The 20,980-nt window shown below is 37.4% G+C and overlaps 2 protein-coding genes across 2 annotated transcripts; both read left to right on the forward strand.

The window, feature by feature from the left end:
* Nucleotides 1-11: 11 nt before the first annotated feature.
* LOC131772478 (guanine nucleotide-binding protein subunit alpha-11) lies at nt 12-9,982 on the forward strand. The gene is made up of 7 exons (XM_059088378.2): nt 12-311; nt 871-1,055; nt 1,239-1,393; nt 2,062-2,190; nt 5,730-5,859; nt 6,605-6,758; nt 7,541-9,982. The coding sequence occupies exons 1-7, from the start codon at nt 194-196 to the stop codon at nt 7,729-7,731; spliced, it is 1,062 nt and encodes a 353-aa protein (XP_058944361.1). The 5' UTR covers nt 12-193; the 3' UTR covers nt 7,732-9,982.
* Nucleotides 9,983-13,865: 3,883 nt separating this feature from the next.
* On the forward strand, nt 13,866-20,211 carry LOC131772523 (acidic leucine-rich nuclear phosphoprotein 32 family member B-like). Its single transcript, XM_059088445.2, has 9 exons — nt 13,866-14,027; nt 14,169-14,312; nt 14,442-14,561; nt 14,724-14,845; nt 14,980-15,035; nt 17,076-17,135; nt 17,657-17,737; nt 18,895-18,989; nt 19,222-20,211. Exons 1-9 carry the CDS (start codon nt 13,941-13,943, stop codon nt 19,366-19,368), a joined length of 912 nt encoding a protein of 303 aa, XP_058944428.1. The 5' UTR covers nt 13,866-13,940; the 3' UTR covers nt 19,369-20,211.
* Nucleotides 20,212-20,980: the final 769 nt, after the last annotated feature.

The raw sequence follows: 20,980 nt of genomic DNA on the forward strand, positions 1-20,980 counted from the left end.
TGGGAAAAGCTTTCGAAGCTCGCCTACGCCCTAGAAGACTGAGTGGTTCACCATTTTGGAAGAATAAATTCGGTAGTTTCAGTGGACTCGTAGCTCCATTCGGGGCTCGAGTAGTGAAAAGGACAACTATAGTTCCTTTTGACGCCATCGCTGGCTTAGGTTGTGACGATCGAAGGCAATTTGTTCTTTCAAGATGACGTGCTGTATGAGTGAAGAGCAGAAGGAGATCAGGCGAATCAACGCCGAGATCGAAAAACAACTAAGGCAGGATAAAAAGAATCAAAGAAGAGAACTGAAACTACTCTTACTCGGTGAGTATTTAATATGTTTTTCTAGTTAGCGGTCGTGTTCCGCCTAAAATCTGCATGAACAGCCGCGCTGTGTTGCTCGACTCTGGTCGCAAGGAAATGTTCGCTCGATAAAATACAGATAAAAATATATATAGAAAACATATGCATTTATATAGAAATTTATATACATACGCATGCTAAATATACTTGTGTAGATATACTTTTACATACGCGATCCAAGTATTGCTCCGCTGGCTAAGCGAGATGTGAAGTAATCGACGAGGATCCAGCGGCCGATTGTTCCAGACTTTTTTAACCGACTCCATGTTTTGTTAGCGCACTCTCATATTTGGTATAAATGCTTAAATTTAATCCTGACTGCTACTAAATAAATTAAGACCTTCTTTTCATCCTGCATACAGAATAAGAAAGTGTAAAGGCTTTATTTTGGAGCATCAATTCCGAGACCATATCGATCTAGGCACTCATCACGGTTGCGATTGTGTTTCCGTGGTGAAGTGTGGGTTTGGGATGTTTTTCTTAGTGAGATTTCTGAACGTGGGATGTGTTCTTTTCACAGGAACTGGAGAATCAGGCAAAAGTACCTTCATAAAGCAGATGAGAATTATTCACGGGCAGGGATACAGTGATGAAGATAAACTGGGCTATGTGGCTTTGGTATATCAGAATGTTATAACTGCCATACAGTCTTTAACGTTAGCGATGGAATCCTTGAAAATAGCGTACAGAAATCCAGCAAATTCGGTATGAATTACATTTTAGACTACTTTATGACCTTGTTTATTACATATACTGTGTTTTTGCTCAATTACTTCAGAAGTTACCCGCTCTGAAAACGCCTCCCCGGCGAATGGAAATTGATGGACTTGATTTTTTTGTGCGACTTTTGTTTTGATGTTTATACATTTTACACCGATTTTTATTCAGGAGCATGCAAAGACCATGCGAGAGGTTGACCCCAAAAATGTTACTACCTTCGAACACGACTATTACATAGCTACCAGATCTCTCTGGAGCGATCAAGGCATGCAAGAATGTTATGACAGAAGAAGAGAGTACCAACTTAGCGACTCTGCGAAATAGTAAGTCACTGTGTGCATGTCATTTGGAATATGTTGGTGTCTCGTTTTTGAAGTGAAATGGTCAGTTTTGCCCAAGAACAGTCACACTTTTAGTTCGATTAAACGATTGTTGCATAAATTTTTAGTTCTGTTACACATAGCTGGCATATTCAGGCCAGATTCGTATTTTCTCCGATTCCATCTGGATTATCCCCTACAAGGTCTTTGTTTCGGAACATTAACTACTGCTGTCCGAATGCTCTGGCCTTTTCATCTGGTAACTTTGATTTTGAAACATCAGAGTATTCAGGTACATTATGGATTCAATGTTGGGTGCATCATTTGTGATATATTCGTCCGCATAAAGATCGCTTGTCAATTTCTGCACTAAATTGTCTGTTGGCTTAATGACGAGCAACGATATAGCAGATTTACAACGCTTGAATCTGCGATTTTATTCACCTAGTCCACAGAAGCTGCCATTTGACCCCTCAATCAAAGAAATTCGATTTAAAAGTTTCTGTCTTTTTATTGCGTCGAAAAACGCTGAATTGACTTGATGTTTCATCGGGGTCTTTTCATGTTAGCGGTTTTGTCGCTTCTTCGTTCAGCAAAGTTGACTTACGTTCTTGTGCATTTTATTAGCATATGCTCTTATTCTTACTGCATTCTATTCTCTGTACTTTCAGTTATCTAACGGACTTAGATCGACTTGCCAGGCCCGATTACCTTCCGACAGAACAAGACGTTCTGCGGGCTCGTGCTCCTACCTCTGGGATCATTGAATACCCGTTTGATCTCGAAACGATAATTTTTAGGTAAGCTTAATTTTCCTTTCAACTATTAAGAGTGTTATTTGATTTCTAAGCAACGGTAGCCAGCCTTTATGTTCCTGTTGTGGCCTAGATGGTGTCATTGCCGTTAATCTTTATTCGGATTTTAATTTATGGCTTGTTCCTTGTAAGGAACCTTCATTTTTCTCCAGCAAATTCGTCTTAAATGAACAGGAAATTTCCCCCACACAGGATGTTAATGTGGTTGCCTACTTTTCTCTTACATTTCTGGGTCTTGAATCTGCATAAAGATTAAATGAAAACGTTTAGTTAAGGCAAAGAATATTTTGCATTGGTAATGGGCTGGTCTGGAGTAAGATTGTGCAAACTATTTCAGTTGTATCACTTTGTTTACTTGTGACTTGGCCTGTAGCAATGGATGTAGAATTTTGCAATCACTCACTTTGCTTGTGTACACAGTGGCTCTGCATTTTGACTTGATGTATATGTTGAGCAAGCTCTTCCTTGGAAACAATGTATTCAATTACCCCCGTAACCTTTATCTGAATAAACTCTTTGATTCTTGCAATGTTGAGTATGTAAAGAATTCCATTTATAATTCAAGCAGACGAGCTGTTTCTTGCAAATGCTGTGTTGTATTTGATTTGCAAATTTTGGTGTGGTTTTGTCATGTGATTTCACTGTAAACTGCTGTTGTTGTGGTCAAGAATACAATTTTGTGGAAAACTAGTTCAAAACTGGAAAATTATTTTTAAACTTAAGCTTGGTTTAGTTTATGTTAAGAAATGAACAGTCATGACATTTGCCTCATCTGAATTATTCTGGAGACAGTTAAATTTTTTGCAATGTTTGTGGAGAAATCATTAATACCTAAATTGAACTTAAATAAGATTACTTTACAAACTTGCAAAACGTTTTTTCTCTGTTTAGTAGAGTTACCATTGATTAAATCAGCAAAGTTTGCATCCAGTGATCTTTCTGTAGGAACAGGATATTGAATCACATAATAGGGTATCTAACCCCAACAAGCTTTTTGTTGTTGTTGGTCTGGGTGTATGATGTCAATTTCTCCAAGTATTCAACTTTTCAAACTGTTTTTTGAAGTCAAAAGTCTTTCCTAAGAATTTAATTGATATGTGAAATAGGAAAGACTTGAGAGCTCTTTGAAATAGTGGTTTGGTCTACTTTTGCAATTTGCCACTGTTGTGATTTTATTTCTTTTTTACTTCTTTCAATCTTCTTTTTGAAATTTTTAATTTTTGCCTAGAAGATAACTGTCTCCAGCAAGAAGAAAGAGTTTGGAGCTGTGTGAAAAATCTCTTTGGTTTTGTTGATGGATGATATTGCAATGATTTTCTTTGAGGCACTTTTGAGGAGTCAGCTTTGATGATGACTCTCTCCTGCACCCTTTGCGGGTTGCTTCACCTTTTTCTTGTTGGACAGATGTTTTCTTTATTTATTTTCGGGCATTGTTTTGGGTGTCATCTGTGTTCTCCCTCATGTTTAGTACAATAGAAAAAAAAATTAACAAATCAGAAGAGCAATTCCTTTTACCCATTGAATTTTCAAGAAAATTCCAAGTGATTTTAAAATGAAATGAGAGGTACTACAGGAGAACATTGCATCAGAGGGCCGGGGCTGAAAGATGTTTGTCACAATGTGTTTTTATGAGTGATATGTAGTGGATGTGGATCTTGATCTGAGTGGTGTGATTTTTTTCTGTTGTCCCTCCTCTTGCCTCCCTTATTTTGTTGTTGTTGTTGTTGTTGTTGTTATTCACAGTTCTGTTTGGTTATAGACTATTAATGTTAACACCAGATGTATTCTCTCTAATTTAATTTTTTAATCACAATTGGCTGTAGTGGTTTGTTCCCTTTTTAAATTTTGTGTCTGTTTGATAGTTATGACCCCCCCTGAGGTCTTGACTGCCATGTGTGAAAAATCATTGTTGTTTTTTATCACATCATTCTGTCAATTCATAGTAAAAATGAGAAAGCAGTTTGGGCTGTTTCTTTTTGTATCACTGCAACTTCAACCCTTTTAAAGAAATTTCAAAGCTATGATTGTCTTTCAGACATCTATGGAGCTTGCAAAAGAAAATATGTGAGCTGGTGGGAATTTCTTTCAAGCAACTGGGTTAAAGTGTAATTTTTGATTGTTGATTAGGGTGAATCTAAAATTATTTTTTGTGGCTACTGCCTCCTATAGTAGGTGAAGCCACATATGTAGTCAAGATGAGTGAGTGAGTGTGACAATAGCATTCTGATCTTGACCCAATTTTGACCTGATGTTTCCTGGTGATACTTTTTGTTTGTTTCATATTATCTTTGTAGTGCGATATTGGCACAACTAGCAAATTATACAGATCCAAAGATATAATATTTTCAGTTCTTTCCATGACACTATGAAAAACAGTGGTGCACATGGTCACATAATTTAAATCAAAACGTTCCTTGCAGACATTTTTCAGTAGATGTGATCTGCCCATCATGGAAGCTCTGAGGAAAATGTTTTCTTCATAAAGAGAGAATTTTACTGTTTGAATTAGTGACTTATGCTGAAAAGAGCTGCTAAATTTGCAAGGCAAGCAAGCTGCAAAATATGATACCTTGAGTTATTCAACAGAATGATGGAACAGAGGAATGGAGGTTTGGTGGATTGCTGTAACATCTTAAGACATGGAATGACAGAAAATGCCTCTTTGTATGAGACATATGTCTCAAAAAAATGGAATTGCAAGAAAATAAGTTATTTATGATTAACAGGCAAAATTAAAAGAAGCATAGATAATCACTGTTGGAATCCATCAGATAGGGAAACCATGAGGCTATTGAGTTAGCTCCCTTAAAATTATTATCATATTACTTTTTTATCATTATAATTATTGTTGTTATTATTATTTGTCACCATTTAATTTTTGGTTGATGGTCAATTAGACAGTATATTCTTAAATCATCTTGTGGAACATGGTACTCATAAATATACAGAAGGTTTTCTGTTTTGCATGCGAGACAAATATTCTGCAACACTACCTTGTAGCATCATTATACAACCTCTAATTATTTCCAATGCTATGAAAATTGTGCTATTCCAGTAGCCACATATAGTCTGAGTGTATTTTTGCATTGGCACCCAATAGGGGTCAAATATTTTTGTTTCAATCACCTGATGGAATTATTTGGTTTTCAAAAATTGTCGAATGCAAAAAAAGTTTTTGTCTTGTAGTGAAATAGAAAGATTGTGCTGTTAAAATCTTTTTTTGCTTGAAGCATATTTCTACTTGTTAATGCTCACTAAGTGGGTGTCTTAAGGGTAGCAAAATGCAAAGGTTTCAGTTCTTGAGAGTTGGATTAAATGAAGAACATATTGACTAAACTCTAAGTCTGTGGCTTCTTTGCAACTAGCATTCTGATATTGCTTACCAATATTCAATTTTCAGTTACATGCACATGCAAAATTTGGACTATTTATGGTCAAATGCACCAGAAGATTGAATGCAGTCTGAGAGCTAGTTCATGATTAAGGTTGTTAAACTCAAAAGTTACTTATTCTTATTTTTATAGAATGGTTGATGTTGGAGGTCAGCGGTCCGAGAGAAGGAAGTGGATTCACTGCTTTGAGAATGTGACATCAATTATGTTTCTTGTGGCTCTCAGTGAATATGACCAAGTCCTTGTAGAATCAGCCAATGAGGTAGTGTTATCTTCTTTGGTCTCTGCCTTTTGTGCAGAGGTAGTAATGGGTGCTGTGCATCATGCTTTGATAACGTCAAGAGTTGCAATAAAAACATAACTGAGACAATTATACAGTCTAATGGGCTATCAAAGCTGCAATATTTTTCAGATTGCATTTGTGATATTCACTTGATATTACACTAGTTTGGTTCATCTTACTAAAAAGTCTTTGTACCTTGAAGGCAACAGATTCCAAATGATGTTAATTTTCCATCAGTTTGGGCTATTGATTTCTTAATGGACCATTCAGTTTTCATGGTGCTACATGTCAGCTAGAAATGTCTTGTTCTCTATTTATTTATTAGTGATGATTTAGGGAAATTTTTTACTTGACCTCTGAATTTCCCACAAAATTTCACTTGTAAACCACAGTGAGCACAGTAACAGTCTTATAAGGAAAATTCTCTTCATCAATGCTCCAAGCTGTGATCATGTTGGCTGCCAAGGTGGCAAAAAATATTCAGTGACTAGATTTGCAGCTTAAATTTCCATTTCATACATCCACTTTGTGCTCAAGGAATTGTGCACATATCACATTGATGGACAAGAAGTCAACTGAGAAACTTTGTTCTAATTTTCAACTGACCAGAACTGCATTATTTTTCATTAAAAGAGAGTATCATATTGTTCCTTCTGTTTATCAATATTTTGAAAAGTGCTCAAATGTTTTTCAAATCAATAACCTTGTTCTTTTAATTTTTCAGAATCGCATGGAGGAAAGCAAAGCGTTATTTCGTACTATTATCACATACCCATGGTTTCAGAACTCTTCCATCATATTATTTTTAAACAAGAAGGATTTGTTGGAAGAGAAAATTATGTTTTCGCATTTGGTGGAATATTTCCCTGAATTTGATGGTATGTAAGCTGTTCCTTTATTTGTCATTTAGCTATACTTTCTTGTAGGGTTGTTGTATGCCAGTGACAGAAATGGAAGTGTAAAAAGAAAGGAGATTCCTGCTGAGCATAAACAAATTGGCTTGTACATGCACATGATTAAAAGCAATATTGAAATTAATGCCCCTGAATTATGTTGTCATCATTGTTTGAAGTGGGTGACCCAAAAGGCCAACTGATATAGATTTTATAGGGTTCATCATGGACTCCAGCAGTCTAGGGTGTAGCATTACAAAGGTCTAAGTCATTATACTTCTTCAAGTGTTTTCCTGTTTCCAAGCAACTGAGTACAGATGGGTACCAGAATCAATGAGAGTGCTATGGTGGGTTTCACCAGTAATACCTTTTTCAATCTTGGTGTGAAATTTTGAAGCATTCTAGATTTTTGTTGTCCCAGTTATGTCTTCAGGTTTTTGTTCCCTGTTCAATTTGGTTAATCTTCTCTATTTCAAGCCAAAGTCATACCTTTCAAGCATATTTGTTTGGTTGAGAGTTTTTGGTGGTTCAATATTTTTCAAACCAGTTTGATTAACATACAATGTAATTTTGGACTTGTAACGTGAAAGAGTGTGCATCAAAGTAAAACTGGCTTGAAAATTTTTCAGTAGAGAAAAAATTTTTTACTCCAGGGTGCTCTTACCCCTTTGGTGGTTTTTACTGATAAACTTCTTATTTTATGAATTTAAGAAGTCTTTTTCTGATGTATCTGTGTTAATCTTTGTAATAACTTTTGTTTTGTACAGGACCCCAGTGTGATGCACAGGCAGCACGTGAGTTCATTCTTAAAATGTTTGTGGACCTGAATCCAGATTCAGATAAGATAATATACTCCCACTTCACATGTGCCACAGATACAGAAAATATCCGGTTTGTATTTGCGGCTGTAAAGGATACAATACTGCAGTTAAACCTAAAAGAGTATAATCTAGTTTGAATAGAGTTGGTAAGAGATCTTATAATCTGAATTAAAGATAAGAAGGCAAGTAGGCTTTGAGAGATTCAACTTGGGAATGAAAACTGTAGAAAATCACAAAATGGTTGAATAGAGATTCCTTTATTTAAGATTACTTGTCTTCAGCTGATTCTAAGTGAAGTGCTTTTGTGTACAAAATACTCTAAAACAAAAGTTTCTGTGTGAGAATATAACTAGGATTCAAGCTGTGAAGACAAGTACAGCACTGTGAATTGTTTCCAGTATATTTCAACACAGTTGAACATTGTGTAATTTGAAGGTAGTTAAGCAACTGGAAATATTTTCCAAAGTGTTAGATATATAGCTAGAAAGTGTCTTGAATAAGGAAAAAGAAACATTAGTTTGGCTGTTAAGTTTTCACCAAGGCTACTTCCACCTCCCTCTCCCTAGTTTTGCCTCTTGGATCAACAGTTATGTTGTTTTTCATAAGAGTGGGGACAATTTCTTGTTTGTTCCATCCTGCAAAAGAATTTTGTATTGTTAGCCTAAAGGAAAAATAAACTGTTTTCTTTTACTAGTCTTTCTTTTGCAAGCTTTTGAAAAGATATTTACAATGTTCACTTCCAGAGATTTTGGTGAGAAAAGTATTAATTACTTGCCTTCAATTGGCCATAAACAAAGTGTATATGATATCCATAATTTAACTGCTAATCTTCATCATATTGAACACCCTTCTTGTGTATTTGCTTTCTGGGTAAGCTGGCTTCAGCCTGGATTTCTTGAACTCTTTTGCCTCTCTTTTGTCACTTTATGATTCTTTCAACTGAATTGCTGAGGAGGTTAGTTTTTCATTATTGATAAGGTGTCTTGGGATTTGTCATCTCATCATGGACTCTACAACCTTCTTTCCTTTGTGGTCCTGGGGCATTTAGTATCATTATTTTTACCAATGAACTGCAAGGCTTAATAGAAAAGTAATTGTGTCTCATCATTTTAAAAAGTAGAAGCAAGAAACTAAATTACTAATTACATGGTTTGGCTGCATCCCTGTGTGAAGAATTAGTATAAAATACTCCTTAGTTAGAGAGGAGACAAACTTATTAACCTAAAGTAGCCATGTAAAGTTCATAATGGTGAAAGTAGTATTCTAAATGAATAGTTTAAGAAAAACTACTAAAGTCGCTAAAAAACAAGGAAAAATTTCTACAGTAGGTATGTAATAAAATTTCCTCAATGAAAACTACATATAGACCCTTAGAGAGATAATCAACATCTAGTAAACAACTTTTGTTAAACCTTGAGTTGCTTCTCCTGGTATTATTGCTAATTATGATATCTTCAGATGTAAATCAAGAGGAAAAGCAGTCAGTAAGTTGCCAACAAGTAAAAATCTTCTTTTGGACTTGACTTTTTGATTGTATGAAGAGGATTAAATCAAACTCTAACTATCTTGACCTTGGTAACGTCTGTTTTTCCATCAGTAAAAGAAAAACACTTCTTATTGCCAACTTAGAGTTGCTTTACCCAGAAAAATTAAAGTATCTTTGATTTTCATTCATTGTTACAGTTCCCTAATGTAGGAGTAGTAGTTGAAATAGGAAAGGCAGGTTTTTTTCGTTGTGAATTGTAGTATTTTGCAGGAATACTTTAGATCTATGGTGAAGGCTAAGTAGTTTTCGTGACAAGGAGTGGCGAAGTTACAATTAGATTAGCAACTTGTAGCTGTTGATGTATACGTAGTTAGTGGAACTGTTTGGCAATAAGATGGGTTTGATTGACCAGCCAATTCGAGAGTTGAAGGCAGAAATGACATCAGGGTTGTACAATTGCTGTTATTGGTCACAGTGCCCCTGGGAGTAGACATGGTGGGTTGCCATGGAAACATCAGAGAGAACACCTTAACTTTTTAGATTTTTATTTTCTAAACAATTAACGTTGACTTAAGACATCTTTCACGCGTCTTTCTGTTGCGTTCATTTTCGATTATTTTCCATTGTGGCTGACCGTTCTTGAACTATTAGAAAAATAGAAAAGATATAAATTATTATTGTTATGGAGCCAAATTATTTGGCAGACAATTCCAATAAAATTTTTAATTCGTTCATGATTATGTCAGCATTGCATCTAGCAACAAAAATATCTTGATTTGTCTTAGCTGGATCCCTGTGGTAACAGCCCTTGTACTTATAGTAGTCAATTGCTGTATGTATTCATGTATGTATGTATGTAATTGCAGTACTTTTATAAACTGTTCATTTCTTTTCCGTTGTGATCAACGACCACAAGTGCTTGTTTTTAAGGGCCAGTGAAGTCACTACTCATCTAGGCTGACAGACTTTTTATTGTAAATTTTTCTGCAGCAGAAAGATTAAAACATAGCAAAATGACCAAAAAAAGAATGGGAAAAACGTGTTGTCTGGCTGTTTCTATCTCCTTATTTTATTTGTTAGTTAGTGCGAAGATGTTCGTTCTGTTCGCAAAGGTTTGTTTGCGAAACTCCTAAGATATCACATGAATATCACTCTTAGCAGCTTGTTCATTGTGTTTTGAGGTAGCTGTGGGTTTCGATTACACAGGCTATGGGCACAAACGCGTTGTTCGTGGGACGAAAACAGGGCCTAGAGACTCGCGTCAACGTGGATCAGAAAAAAATTCGTGAAGCATTTCCTCTAAGTTTTGAAGAATTTTTTACCCTCGACCAAAAGGCAAGCTCATCTCAAACGCTTCAGCCTGCGAACAGGCACTCGTTCTTTGCGGTGAGGCACAAGCGTATCTTTGCCCGCGAGAAAGTTGGCGTAGGCCGGGCCGGGCCTCTTGTCGCCTCTAGCGCTTGTGTCGTAGAATCGCGTGTGCCGTGGCACCAATAATAAGGGCTTGCTCTCAAGCCAAGAGCCACTTTTGACCGAGAGACGTCTAGCTTGGAACGACCTTTAGTTAGCGAAAGCACCCTGCCCCCCCCCCCCTCCTAGACGTCGATCCGAGTCAGCGCTTACGCTATCTTAGCTAGTGAAAAACTTTCCCTCAGTCTGGTGCAGGTTGAATAGTAACTCCTTTGGCTTAGTCCCTTTTCCACGAGGTCAGTTGCACCCGGTCACGTGGCTGTGCTAAATGTACTTTGTCGGTCTATGGTTGCTACTTTTTATCCAATTAAATCCACATTCCGCATCACTTAAACATAAAATGGAATTAATGAGCACGTCTTTTAGCTCTGAAGCTTGCGATGATGTCGAAACTTGGTGGAATCATGAGTGGCATAGTTTCAAGTTGTAGTAGGTTTCGTATGTGATTATTTTTCCAAAACAATTTCGCCTTTTAATTTTGGGGTTGGAAAATTTCACTTACTAACCACTAGTTGTCTTGGTTTTTCGAAATGTGCGGTGCCTCAACTTATGTGAATTTATGAGCAGACTCTGACTTCAGCGAGTGCCGCCAGTTGCCTTTCTGTCGACCACAAGTTCTCTCTTGCCTGGATATTTCCCCATGTTCAATATCAAATTTACCTAGCTTCTGTGTAAGCGCCTCATCTTACACCCAATCAAGAAGTAAAAGTTGAGGGCACTTATTATTTCTGCGAAAACGCAGGTATTTCAGATGGAAATCAAATGCAACATTTTCCACTGAACAATATTCTGCAAAAAGTTTATTTTTTGCGCTTTTGCTAAAAGGCCTTAAAGTCATGCACGCCTTATTTTACTTTGTTTAAGGAAAATATAATTCTTCTCCTTTTAATGGAAAATTCTCACAGGTTTTACAATACACATAAAGTGCCCTGGGTTACATATGAGGCAATCATTCTAATCTCTGCGCCTGCTCCTTGGGCCTAGATGCTATGTTCATTCGCACTAACCAGATTGAAAAGAACGGCACATTCGTTGAGGATATGTGCCATAAGGCACTGTAATATTCTTATCATCCCCTTCTCTTGCAATGAACTGGAAATCAGTTTCCTATGGTCCCTTTTTATACTCTGTTGGTGACGACAGTTCTCTCCCCCCCTCCCCCATTCCCTCAGAAAACGATGTGATTTCGCAAGAAATCCTCATCCCCTAGGGGTCCCTTAGTAACCCACTGTCAGAGCGCCTCTGAGGCTATCAACGGAAGAACTATATTTACCAAAAAGTAAAGATTAACGTTACTCATGACAATTGATTAGAGTCCATCCGTGTAAATCATTTATGCAGCTTAGCGACTGTTTAAAGCGCCTTTTTGCCCAGATAGTCGACCACGTTAAATAATTCTGCAACCTTTCCATGATTTTGGAGGTTTTCTTTCTTTTTTTTTCCAAAGTTTTGCTTTGTTATGTAGGGAAACTACAACAGAATCCATTTCCTGCCCGCCTTTAAGATGTTAAGAATATTAGATTGAAACTTCAAACTTTTTCGTCCTTCGAACTTGTCTCATTTTTAAAACCCCACTGACTCAAATACACGGTAATTTTCCTTAATGGGCTTTTTAAAATTATTTTACCCTTTGCTAACTAGATTTCAATGCACACCGGTTTTCTTGAACTGCCTTTTACTCCTCTTATCACAGGGGGGCGGAAGTTCCTGTCAGCGTACGCCTGTGTCTGGTTCCTTTTGGCGTGGTCAAATTTGTTGGAGAGAAAAAAAAAATATACAAAGCTGGAGAATTAGAGAAGGCAGGATAAAGGCCAGACCTGAAAAGAGCTCAAAGAAAAATGAAATATACTGGAACCGGCCCATGGCTTATTTTGGCACTGAAAGGTTGTAAAGCTGGATATAGCTTATTTTTTTGGCTCAAACTAACGCGATTGTTTAATTGTCGGTTTTGAAATGATTAGAAATTTATCTCTTCCCCACCAAAATTGAAGGTAAAGGAGCTTGTTTCTAGAATCGGATCGAAAATAACCAGTCCTCGTTTCTGATATCAGAAGTACTCCCTTCTGACGACCGCCCATGCTAAGAACTAACAAGTACCAACATATGAACTTCATCCGCCGCAGAGCCTCGTTTCCATACTCAACGCTGATAAAATTTTCTGCAAAATAATGTACTTAAAACATGCCTTACTCTCCGTAGATGTACAACGTTAGCGGTCTTGCGTAATGTTGACACCATTTCAACTTCACAGCCGCCGGTGTTTTATTTTACTGACTGGAAGGGACAGTCATTGTTGTAGCGTATCAGGTGGGCCAACCTGATCGAGAAACGTGCTTTTCTGGAGCCAAAGAAAATGTTTTCGACGGGCGCGACGGTCAAGATTCGCCTCGGAGAGATGCGAAATTATGGGATATCATTGGAGGGGGTTCTCTGAATTGCGGCTATGTTCGCTAAAACTCCTAGCGCCTGGATGGGCTTTAAGAAATCGAACGGACATTGTCGAAGGTAAATTCCCTAGACACACCCAGAGGCTGGATTACGCCTCAGAAATCTAATAGTCAACAGTTTGAACACACAGAAACATTTCTCCATTAGAGCGAAATGCCTTGCTACAACTTAATTGGAGGATGGTGGCCAAAGTCTGAAATAGCGTGTCGCAAGGGCTTGCATCGAAGGAAAACAATGGCGAGGGTGGAATTCTGTTAGTTTTTCCGGTTCTCTGCCAGATATTTTTCGGTCGTGGGCCTGGTGTGTATTTTTTCCTATTTCTGCGATCGAATTTTTCAGTTTTTCGCTTTCTACAAGAACTGTAGACCAAAATATTGTAAATTTTCCCCTCCCAGGCATCCAAGATGGCTTCGCAAGTCACATGACTTGACATTTGGCGGAATGGTGACGTAAAAGGGTAAGTTGGGAGAATATGATATGTGAGAGTTCTAACGCATATTATGTCGCCTTTTATGTTTCAAATGAGAAGAGCCTCGTCTTACAGGATTTCCCATCTTTGTTTTCCATCCTAGTTCCTCTTAAGAATCATTTTTACTCAGAGAAGTGAGATTATTTTCCTACAAGATTCCTCTAGTAAATTTGTGCAAGGCTTTACTTCTTTTGATTTTCATCTGTGAATCTGACAATGAGATTTGTTTTACCCTAGGACTTGTTTAAATATGCGTAAAATATACATTTTTACTCCTTTCAAGTCTCTCGTGGATAGGAAAGCGTAGTATTTGACACCTGATCAAAGATGCGTTTCTCGTTAGCAAGTTTGCATGGATTCAAAATATTCGCTACTACGCTGGAGCTTAGCAGCGTCAATCTATTGTACCCCCTCTGGGGAAATTGTACTGTGGCGCGAGGCAAACCAACTCGTTCGATTCTGTAGAAGGTGCAATGGATAATGCGACTCCAGCGACAACGAACAACACCAGAATGGAAAAACGGATCGCTTTAGAGTGTGGCAAAAGAAAGCCAGATGAGGTAGAATCGGTAGTCTTTTGAGGGCTAAGGATTCCTTCTTGGGAAATTAGGAGCCTTTAGTTCGATTAGCAAGTGAAAAGCGTAGTAAATCGACTAATTTTTTGAGTCGTCCCTTCTCCATGTGCTTTTGTTGTTTTGCAGATTGTCGAGCTAATCTTGGATAATTGTTATTCTACCAACGTCGTTGGGCTAACAGATGAATTTGTCAACTTGGAGAGGCTGTCTTTGATCAAAGTTGGGCTAACAAATTTGAAAAATTTTCCCAATTTACCAAATCTTACTCGGGTAAGTGAGATTTTTTTTTTAGAGATCAGGAGCTTGTTGCGGGTGCAATTTAGCAGGGCTATTCTGAACGGTCATTGCACCTCACAAGCTGTTGAAGATTCTCATATTTTCAACTCTGTTTTTTCCCAGCTGGAACTCGGCGAAAACAGGATAATGTCAGGCCTCCAGTCTCTTCAGGGATCTCCGAAATTAGCACATTTGAGTCTTAGCAATAACAGGATAAAAGATCTCGAAACTTTAGAACCGTTGGTGAGTACAAAGTTTGAGTTATCATTTGTGTGCGAGTCGCATCCTATCCAGGGCCGATCAACTATGTTATCGGACTTAAGATTAAGATGAAGCTGTTATATTTTGCAGTTGGCTGCTTGGTAATTTTCTATTACCGCTAACACATTTTTTTTATCTCACTAGTCAAAACTACAAAATTTAAAAAGTTTGGATTTACTTAACTGCGAAGTAACAACGATAGAAGACTACAGAGCTGAAATATTTAATATGATACCATCCCTGAAATATCTCGACGGCTATGACAGGTAAGTAAGGGAAGCGGGTGCAAAATATATTTATGGTTGCACTTTCCTTCTCTAGCTTGTTCGCTTTGGTGCATTTCTAGTTAAGAGGTCGCACGAAAAATTGGCAGTAATTTGCCTTTCTCCTTCTCCACTAGATTCGGTAATGAAGCAGAGGACACAGATTCCTCCGGAGAAGAGGATGGCGAAGAAGGTAAAAGCCACAGTGCCCATTTATCCTAAATTATTATGCTACTTGAAGGCACCTAATTAATGGGAAACGAAACTACTTTTAACATCCGCTAAAGTGATATTTTTGAACTGAATGCAAGTTTGCGAGGTGAACCCGCGGTTCGGTGAGTGCCGCGCATTAAAATATGCAACGATCGGATAAAGAAGAATTGAGTGGAAAGCTTCAGACACCACATTGAATGGATTTTTGTAGATTTTCGTCTTATAAACGGAATATGTCGTTTCCCCTCTACATGTGAACCGTCTATGGAGGGTTTCTTGAATATTTAAGTCATACTTTCATCTGTGTGGTAAAATTAATGGACTCGAGAGCGGGTACCACGCTGTAAATGGAAATTCCCGCGCATTTGGAGGCTCGAAGCTATTTTAGGATTCTGTTTTGGTCGCCGTTCGACCAAAGCGATCATTTCAGCTGACTTATGGCGTAGGAACACGTACACTTTTCGTACAATCGTCGATAGTTTAATCTCTCAGTTTTCGTCGCAAATTGGATCAAATTTCCTTCCAGAAAACAGGGAAACTGAGGGCCATTATAATATTTTAGAGTGGCTGATTCTTAACAGAGCCGTTCGTTTGAACATCAAATGGTATTTGATTTCGTTTTAGAGCCTTTTGATGGCTAACGCTTAATTGCGAATGTCTTCAGAGTGAAAGCGAGAGAATGCCATAAGTTTACCTGAGAACTTTTCAAAATTAATTCTGAAACAATCCTTTGCCATTAGACATCAGAACGGTGTAAACTTCATACTGAGTTGTATTCCCATTTGTTTTATGCCTGTGTTGTTTTTGAACTTGAAGGAAAGGTCCAGGGGATGTTGTGTTATTCACAGAAGGAGAGAAATACTCCATTAATAGATAGGGCAGATAGAATCACTCTGGCTAAATGTGTGTCAGTGATATTCCCCAAGTATATGTTGAATTGCCCACCAATTCTGATGGCCTTCCTGAGAAAACAAGTTTTCTTGGTCCTTATTAAGTTCTATTTCAGCACTTGCACTGCAAAGGTCTCTTCCTTTTGGGAAAGCAGATAGTGAATCTTTTGAAGAAGGAAATATGACGCTTCAAATTTTGTTGGCCAGTATAAAACTAAGCCATCTTATGTACTAATTCTCTTTTTGCTTGTGTTCGAAAACTTGAGAACCAAGAGCATTGAACTGTCACATGTTGTAGCAAACATGTGACAGAGATTGTTTTTAGCATAAGAGGAACAAATGAGAATGCAACATTAACAAACTTGCTCCCCCTAAAAGGCCTTGTCAGCTAGTAAGGCAGGGCTAAAAATTGGCAGTTGCATGGTTGCCAGTGGCAAATTAAAACTGACCAGGGTCACCAAAAGTTAAGGTTTGAATGCCTGATGTGCGACTATGCTACAGAATTTCGAAATGTTGCAATGTAAATTATGCGAAGCACAAAGTTAGAAATAGAACTCAATATGTAATTTAATTGGATTACCTTTCTCTTTGTTTCTATGCGTGGACTCTTAAGATCATCCATTTTAGTGAATTTTTAGTTCTGAACTGGAAATTCTGAGCCGTTTTAACAGTGATTTCACGAGCGATCCACATTCACCACAAATAGGCGCCATTTTGATTTTGTGATTTCCGCGTGACTATGGACTTTTGTGTTCTTTCCTTTTAATTAACGCTCCGTTAAAAGCCATGGGGCATTTATTCAAGTTTTTCATTTTAAACCAGAGGAAATCGGGGGCAACTTCATTTTGGAATGGGCCACTAAGACTTCAAGGAAACTGGCCCGACTGGCCGCCAAGCGCTTGAGTTAATTTTTAGCCCTGGTAAGGTGCCACAATGTCACTGTTGTTCAATAGTTACAACAGATCAGAGAACTCTTTGGCCATCAAAAAGATATCTTCGGCTCAATTCTGGTGGCATGAAGTATTTTTAATTCAGATGTGAGGAATATTTTCCTGTTTTTACTATTTTCCTGTTATTTTAATTTTTAATGGAAACCATGTATTGTATCTTAAATTTGTTTATGTTGACAGATGATGAAGGAGAGGAGGATGATGATGGGGATGAAGATGATGAAGATGAGGATGGTGAAGGTAAGAAAACTCTAATAACCTTTTAAGAATACTCCAGCTACCTGCCACATGGCTGAGAAGACTTTGTGAAATTGCTCTACAGGTGATCAAATTGCTTTACACCTGAAAATCTCCCCTGCCTTTTCAATGTACCATATTATTATTGCCAAGTTCTCATTTGGATAAGATTAATTTCCTACTAATGAAGATTTGATCAGGTCAGTGTAATATTTCATCAACTTCCATCTGGAATTGAAAGGTGTTATTGTTGGGAAGAGGAATGGACGTTAACCTTTTAACCGCAGAGGGTGACTGATTTCTAATTTTTCCTTACATTACCACACCTGAATCAAATATTCAGCTCAGGAAATGATCAGCAATTTAATAAGCTTCTGTTTGTCTAACAAATTCTTATCAGTATTGTTGGAAATGTAAAGAGAATAGTGAAGAGGATGAATACTTCTGTTAGAGTGTATAGTGTGAAACCAGATGATGGAAATTTCTCGTTTTTTCTCTCCTACTCTGATCTGCTGGACGTTTAGGAGAGGAAGATGATGAAGATGATGTAGATGATGAAGAGGGCTCAAGTGGTGATGATGATGAAGAAGGTGTGGAAGGGGAAGGTAAAATTTCAAAATGTTTTACTATTTTTAAATCTAATAATGAGCAGAATCACAGGATCTAAAATTGACTTCTATAGTTGCAGGTTTTGAAAGACATTTAGAAAGAAATTTGGGGAAGAATCTAAAACATTTGGTTGAAATAGGGACTTTTGTTAATTTTTCCACTATGGATTCCAAACATACCTTGTGGTGTTTGAGTGTCTTAAAAAAGTTTATACCAGTCACGAGTCATGTTTGTTTTTCCCAATTAAGGACCAAGGTGAAAACTCAAGTTACTCGTATGGCTCTGAAACATGTATGCAATATTAATATTTCCTTGTGCTCTTTGCTCTTTGAAAGATTTTTGCTGGAGATTTGAGTATAGTATTGGCTGGATCAACTTTTTCCTCTGTTCACCTTATAACCCTCAATTCCCTTAACCTCAGTATCCTTATTTTCCTCACTCTTCTCTTTACATTTCCTTTGGTAAAGACAAGAATTTGTTTAAAAGTTTCACTTAACTCCACTTTCATTCCATTTCCTATTTTATATATATATATATATATATATATGTGCACAAGATATTCCTTTGACCCGAAAATAGCAGATTCTAATAAAGGCAGGTCAATTTTTTCCTCAACTAAATTATATTTAACTTAATTAAATTACACCGGAAATAATACAGACATTAAGAAATAATACGTTTAAAGACATTAAAAGATACTCAAGAAAAGACAAAGTGGAAAATGAAAGACGGTCATTGTAAAGGAGATAGAGTTCTGGAGTTTCTCAGTGTACAAAAAATATTGTAGAACTGGTCCAATTGTTTTGATTTTGCTGTGTCAGAATTTTAGTATTATCTCATCATGCTCCTTATGAGAATCTTCAGTCTCTAGAATATTGAGAAGAGCCCTTCGTTTCTTTTTAGAAGGATTTCCTAGACAAATTTCTTTATTCATAAGGTATCTCATGTGCCCTCCAGGCACAGTGACACCCATTTTTTGACTGAGTTTAGCATCAAAACCCTCTTGATGATACTTAGTTAGCTATAGAGAAAAGTTTCCTTGCAGGTTAAGGTACCCAAGGGGGCAACCTTTACATGACAATTGTGAAGATTAAACAGCGAAACCGCTACAAGATTTTTTAATTTCTGGTTTTCATTTTCTCTTTTTACTCAGAGGGTGATGAAGATGAAGATGATGATGAAGAAGAAGATGAAGGAGAAGATGAGGAGGAACCAGGTCTTGATTACTTACAAAAAGAGAACTTAGAGGTAAACACCTTACTTGTACATGAGTCATTTACTAATAGGATTTTTAAAGGTTCCTTTTTTCAGAAGGGCCACATATGTGTTTCATTTCAGAAGTATTTTGACGTTTGTGTTAAGTTTAATTTCTTAAGTAAGTAATGTAAAGGTGTTAGAGTCCCAGTGAACACATAGGCCAAGGGTGGCTGAGTAAGGTGGTGTACATTGAATGCAAACCATCTGTTTTTGTCAAATCTAGGATGAAGAAGAAGGTGAAGACTTCAACCCAGAAGAAGAAGATGAAGAAGAGGAAGAAGAGGATGAGGATGATGAAGAAACAGAGGAAGCTGAAAGGAGAGGAGAAAAAAGAAAGCGAGAAGATGATGACGATGACGAGGATGACTGACGCAAAATATCTTAGCAGTATGGAGCAGCCCACTCAATAGAGAAAGAGCTCTTTATGTATAGACTTGCCAGCAATGTTGCTGAGGCCCTTATTTTAAAGGGCTGGAAGTGTTCTCTTGCAAGGCCTCTAACAGAACTATTCCATAACTTGCAAGTGGTGTTTTTCATTCCACGGTTCTGACTGGTTCATTTCCTGTTTTGTAATCCATAGTTCTAAAACTTGTCAGAATGGTAGTGAGATTTTTCCTTTGTTGGACTTGGTCTGATTTGAATTTGTATTCACTCCAAGAGTCAATGAACACTTCTTGTTTACTGGATAGAGATCAACATTTAACATCCTTGTTTGTAAATATGTGTCAGTATGGCATATCATGGATAGCTTTGTGCAATGACTGCACAACTAGTTGGTGCACTTGTTACTTTCCATAGTATATGGTACAAGCAAAAAACCTTTTGTTTTATGATGTGTTCATAGTTAACCACAGTGAGTCGCTGGCCTGTAGATAGGAAAGAGCAGTTATTGTTAACTTTCACTACTGATGACATACATTTTTGAGAGGAAACATTTTAAACTTGCTTGCATCAATAGTTTTGAAAAAAATTCTTTCTTATACTATCATCTATTGTCTAGGCTTTATCAATTATCATTAAGTACAGGTAACCAAAGCATTGGTGCTTCCTTTTGGATTATTCACACAAGTTCATCTGTAGAGGCAGTAGTTGTACCCATTCAAATCCGCACCATCAGTAAATCCACTTCTGTACAAAGCACTTTGAAAGTTATCTGGTTCTGTCATATATGTGAACATTAGCAAATAAATCTTTGAATGATGTTGATAAGAAAGGATTTGCTTGCCTGTTTATCTCTGGTCTTTGCTAAAGTAAAGACCCAAAATTAGGCATTTTAAATCTTGCAAAGTGTCGTGACAGTGCGTGTTTCACAAGTATACTTCACTTTGGAGAATTGGGATTCGAAGGGGTCAAGGAAAATGGCGAAAGTCATGGAATTCTATGATATGCATTTCAAGTCATGAAACTTTGATATGGGTTGTAGATTATTGTGGAATTTGAATGTAAAAACATTTTTGAGACGAAAGAGAAGGAAAAGTTCCTTGGTTTCTGTATTACCTTTGAATCAACTTCGATCGTGGGTCACGGAGAGTGTCGAAGACTTACTGCTCATACCAAGCCCCGGAAAAGAATTTGTTAATGACTAAACAAAATTTGTGCCAATTAGGCGTTAGTACAGGGCGTGAGGATTCTTGGTAAGTTCGGAACTGCAGATGAAGTATTCGAGCATTCTTAACATCAGTATGCATATTCTCTATACTGTAACTCGCATATTTTCCCAAGGTGTCGATAGAGAGAATTTGGGTAACGATCGAGAGCTTTTTTAGCTTGTGATCATTTCGTTTATTCTCGTGACCTTGATGTGTGATTCAGGGGTGAAATTGTAAGGAGAAATTAGCCATAGGGTTAAAACTTGGGCGAGGAGAACACACAGTTGTGGAAGTGAAAGGAAAGCTCTAAAACACTCCTTTCCTTCCCTTAGCCCATCGATTAAAAGGATGCCCATGTCATTTCGCGATTGGAGTCGAAAGTTCGCTTCTCAC

This window comes from Pocillopora verrucosa, chromosome 1, assembly GCF_036669915.1.
Source record: "Pocillopora verrucosa isolate sample1 chromosome 1, ASM3666991v2, whole genome shotgun sequence".
NCBI lineage: Eukaryota > Metazoa > Cnidaria > Anthozoa > Scleractinia > Pocilloporidae > Pocillopora > Pocillopora verrucosa.

Excerpts from the sequence above, each read along its gene's own strand:
- LOC131772523 (XM_059088445.2), top strand. The coding sequence starts at position 13,941 with ATGGATAATGCGACTCCAGCGACAACGAACAACACCAGAATGGAAAAA. Across the intron at positions 14,313-14,441 it reads ATTTACCAAATCTTACTCGG|CTGGAACTCGGCGAAAACAG; the intron begins GTAAGTGAGATT and ends GTTTTTTCCCAG. Across the intron at positions 17,738-18,894 it reads AGAAGGTGTGGAAGGGGAAG|AGGGTGATGAAGATGAAGAT; the intron begins GTAAAATTTCAA and ends CTTTTTACTCAG.
- LOC131772478 (XM_059088378.2), top strand. The coding sequence starts at position 194 with ATGACGTGCTGTATGAGTGAAGAGCAGAAGGAGATCAGGCGAATCAAC. Across the intron at positions 1,394-2,061 it reads CTTAGCGACTCTGCGAAATA|TTATCTAACGGACTTAGATC; the intron begins GTAAGTCACTGT and ends CTGTACTTTCAG. Across the intron at positions 2,191-5,729 it reads CTCGAAACGATAATTTTTAG|AATGGTTGATGTTGGAGGTC; the intron begins GTAAGCTTAATT and ends TTATTTTTATAG.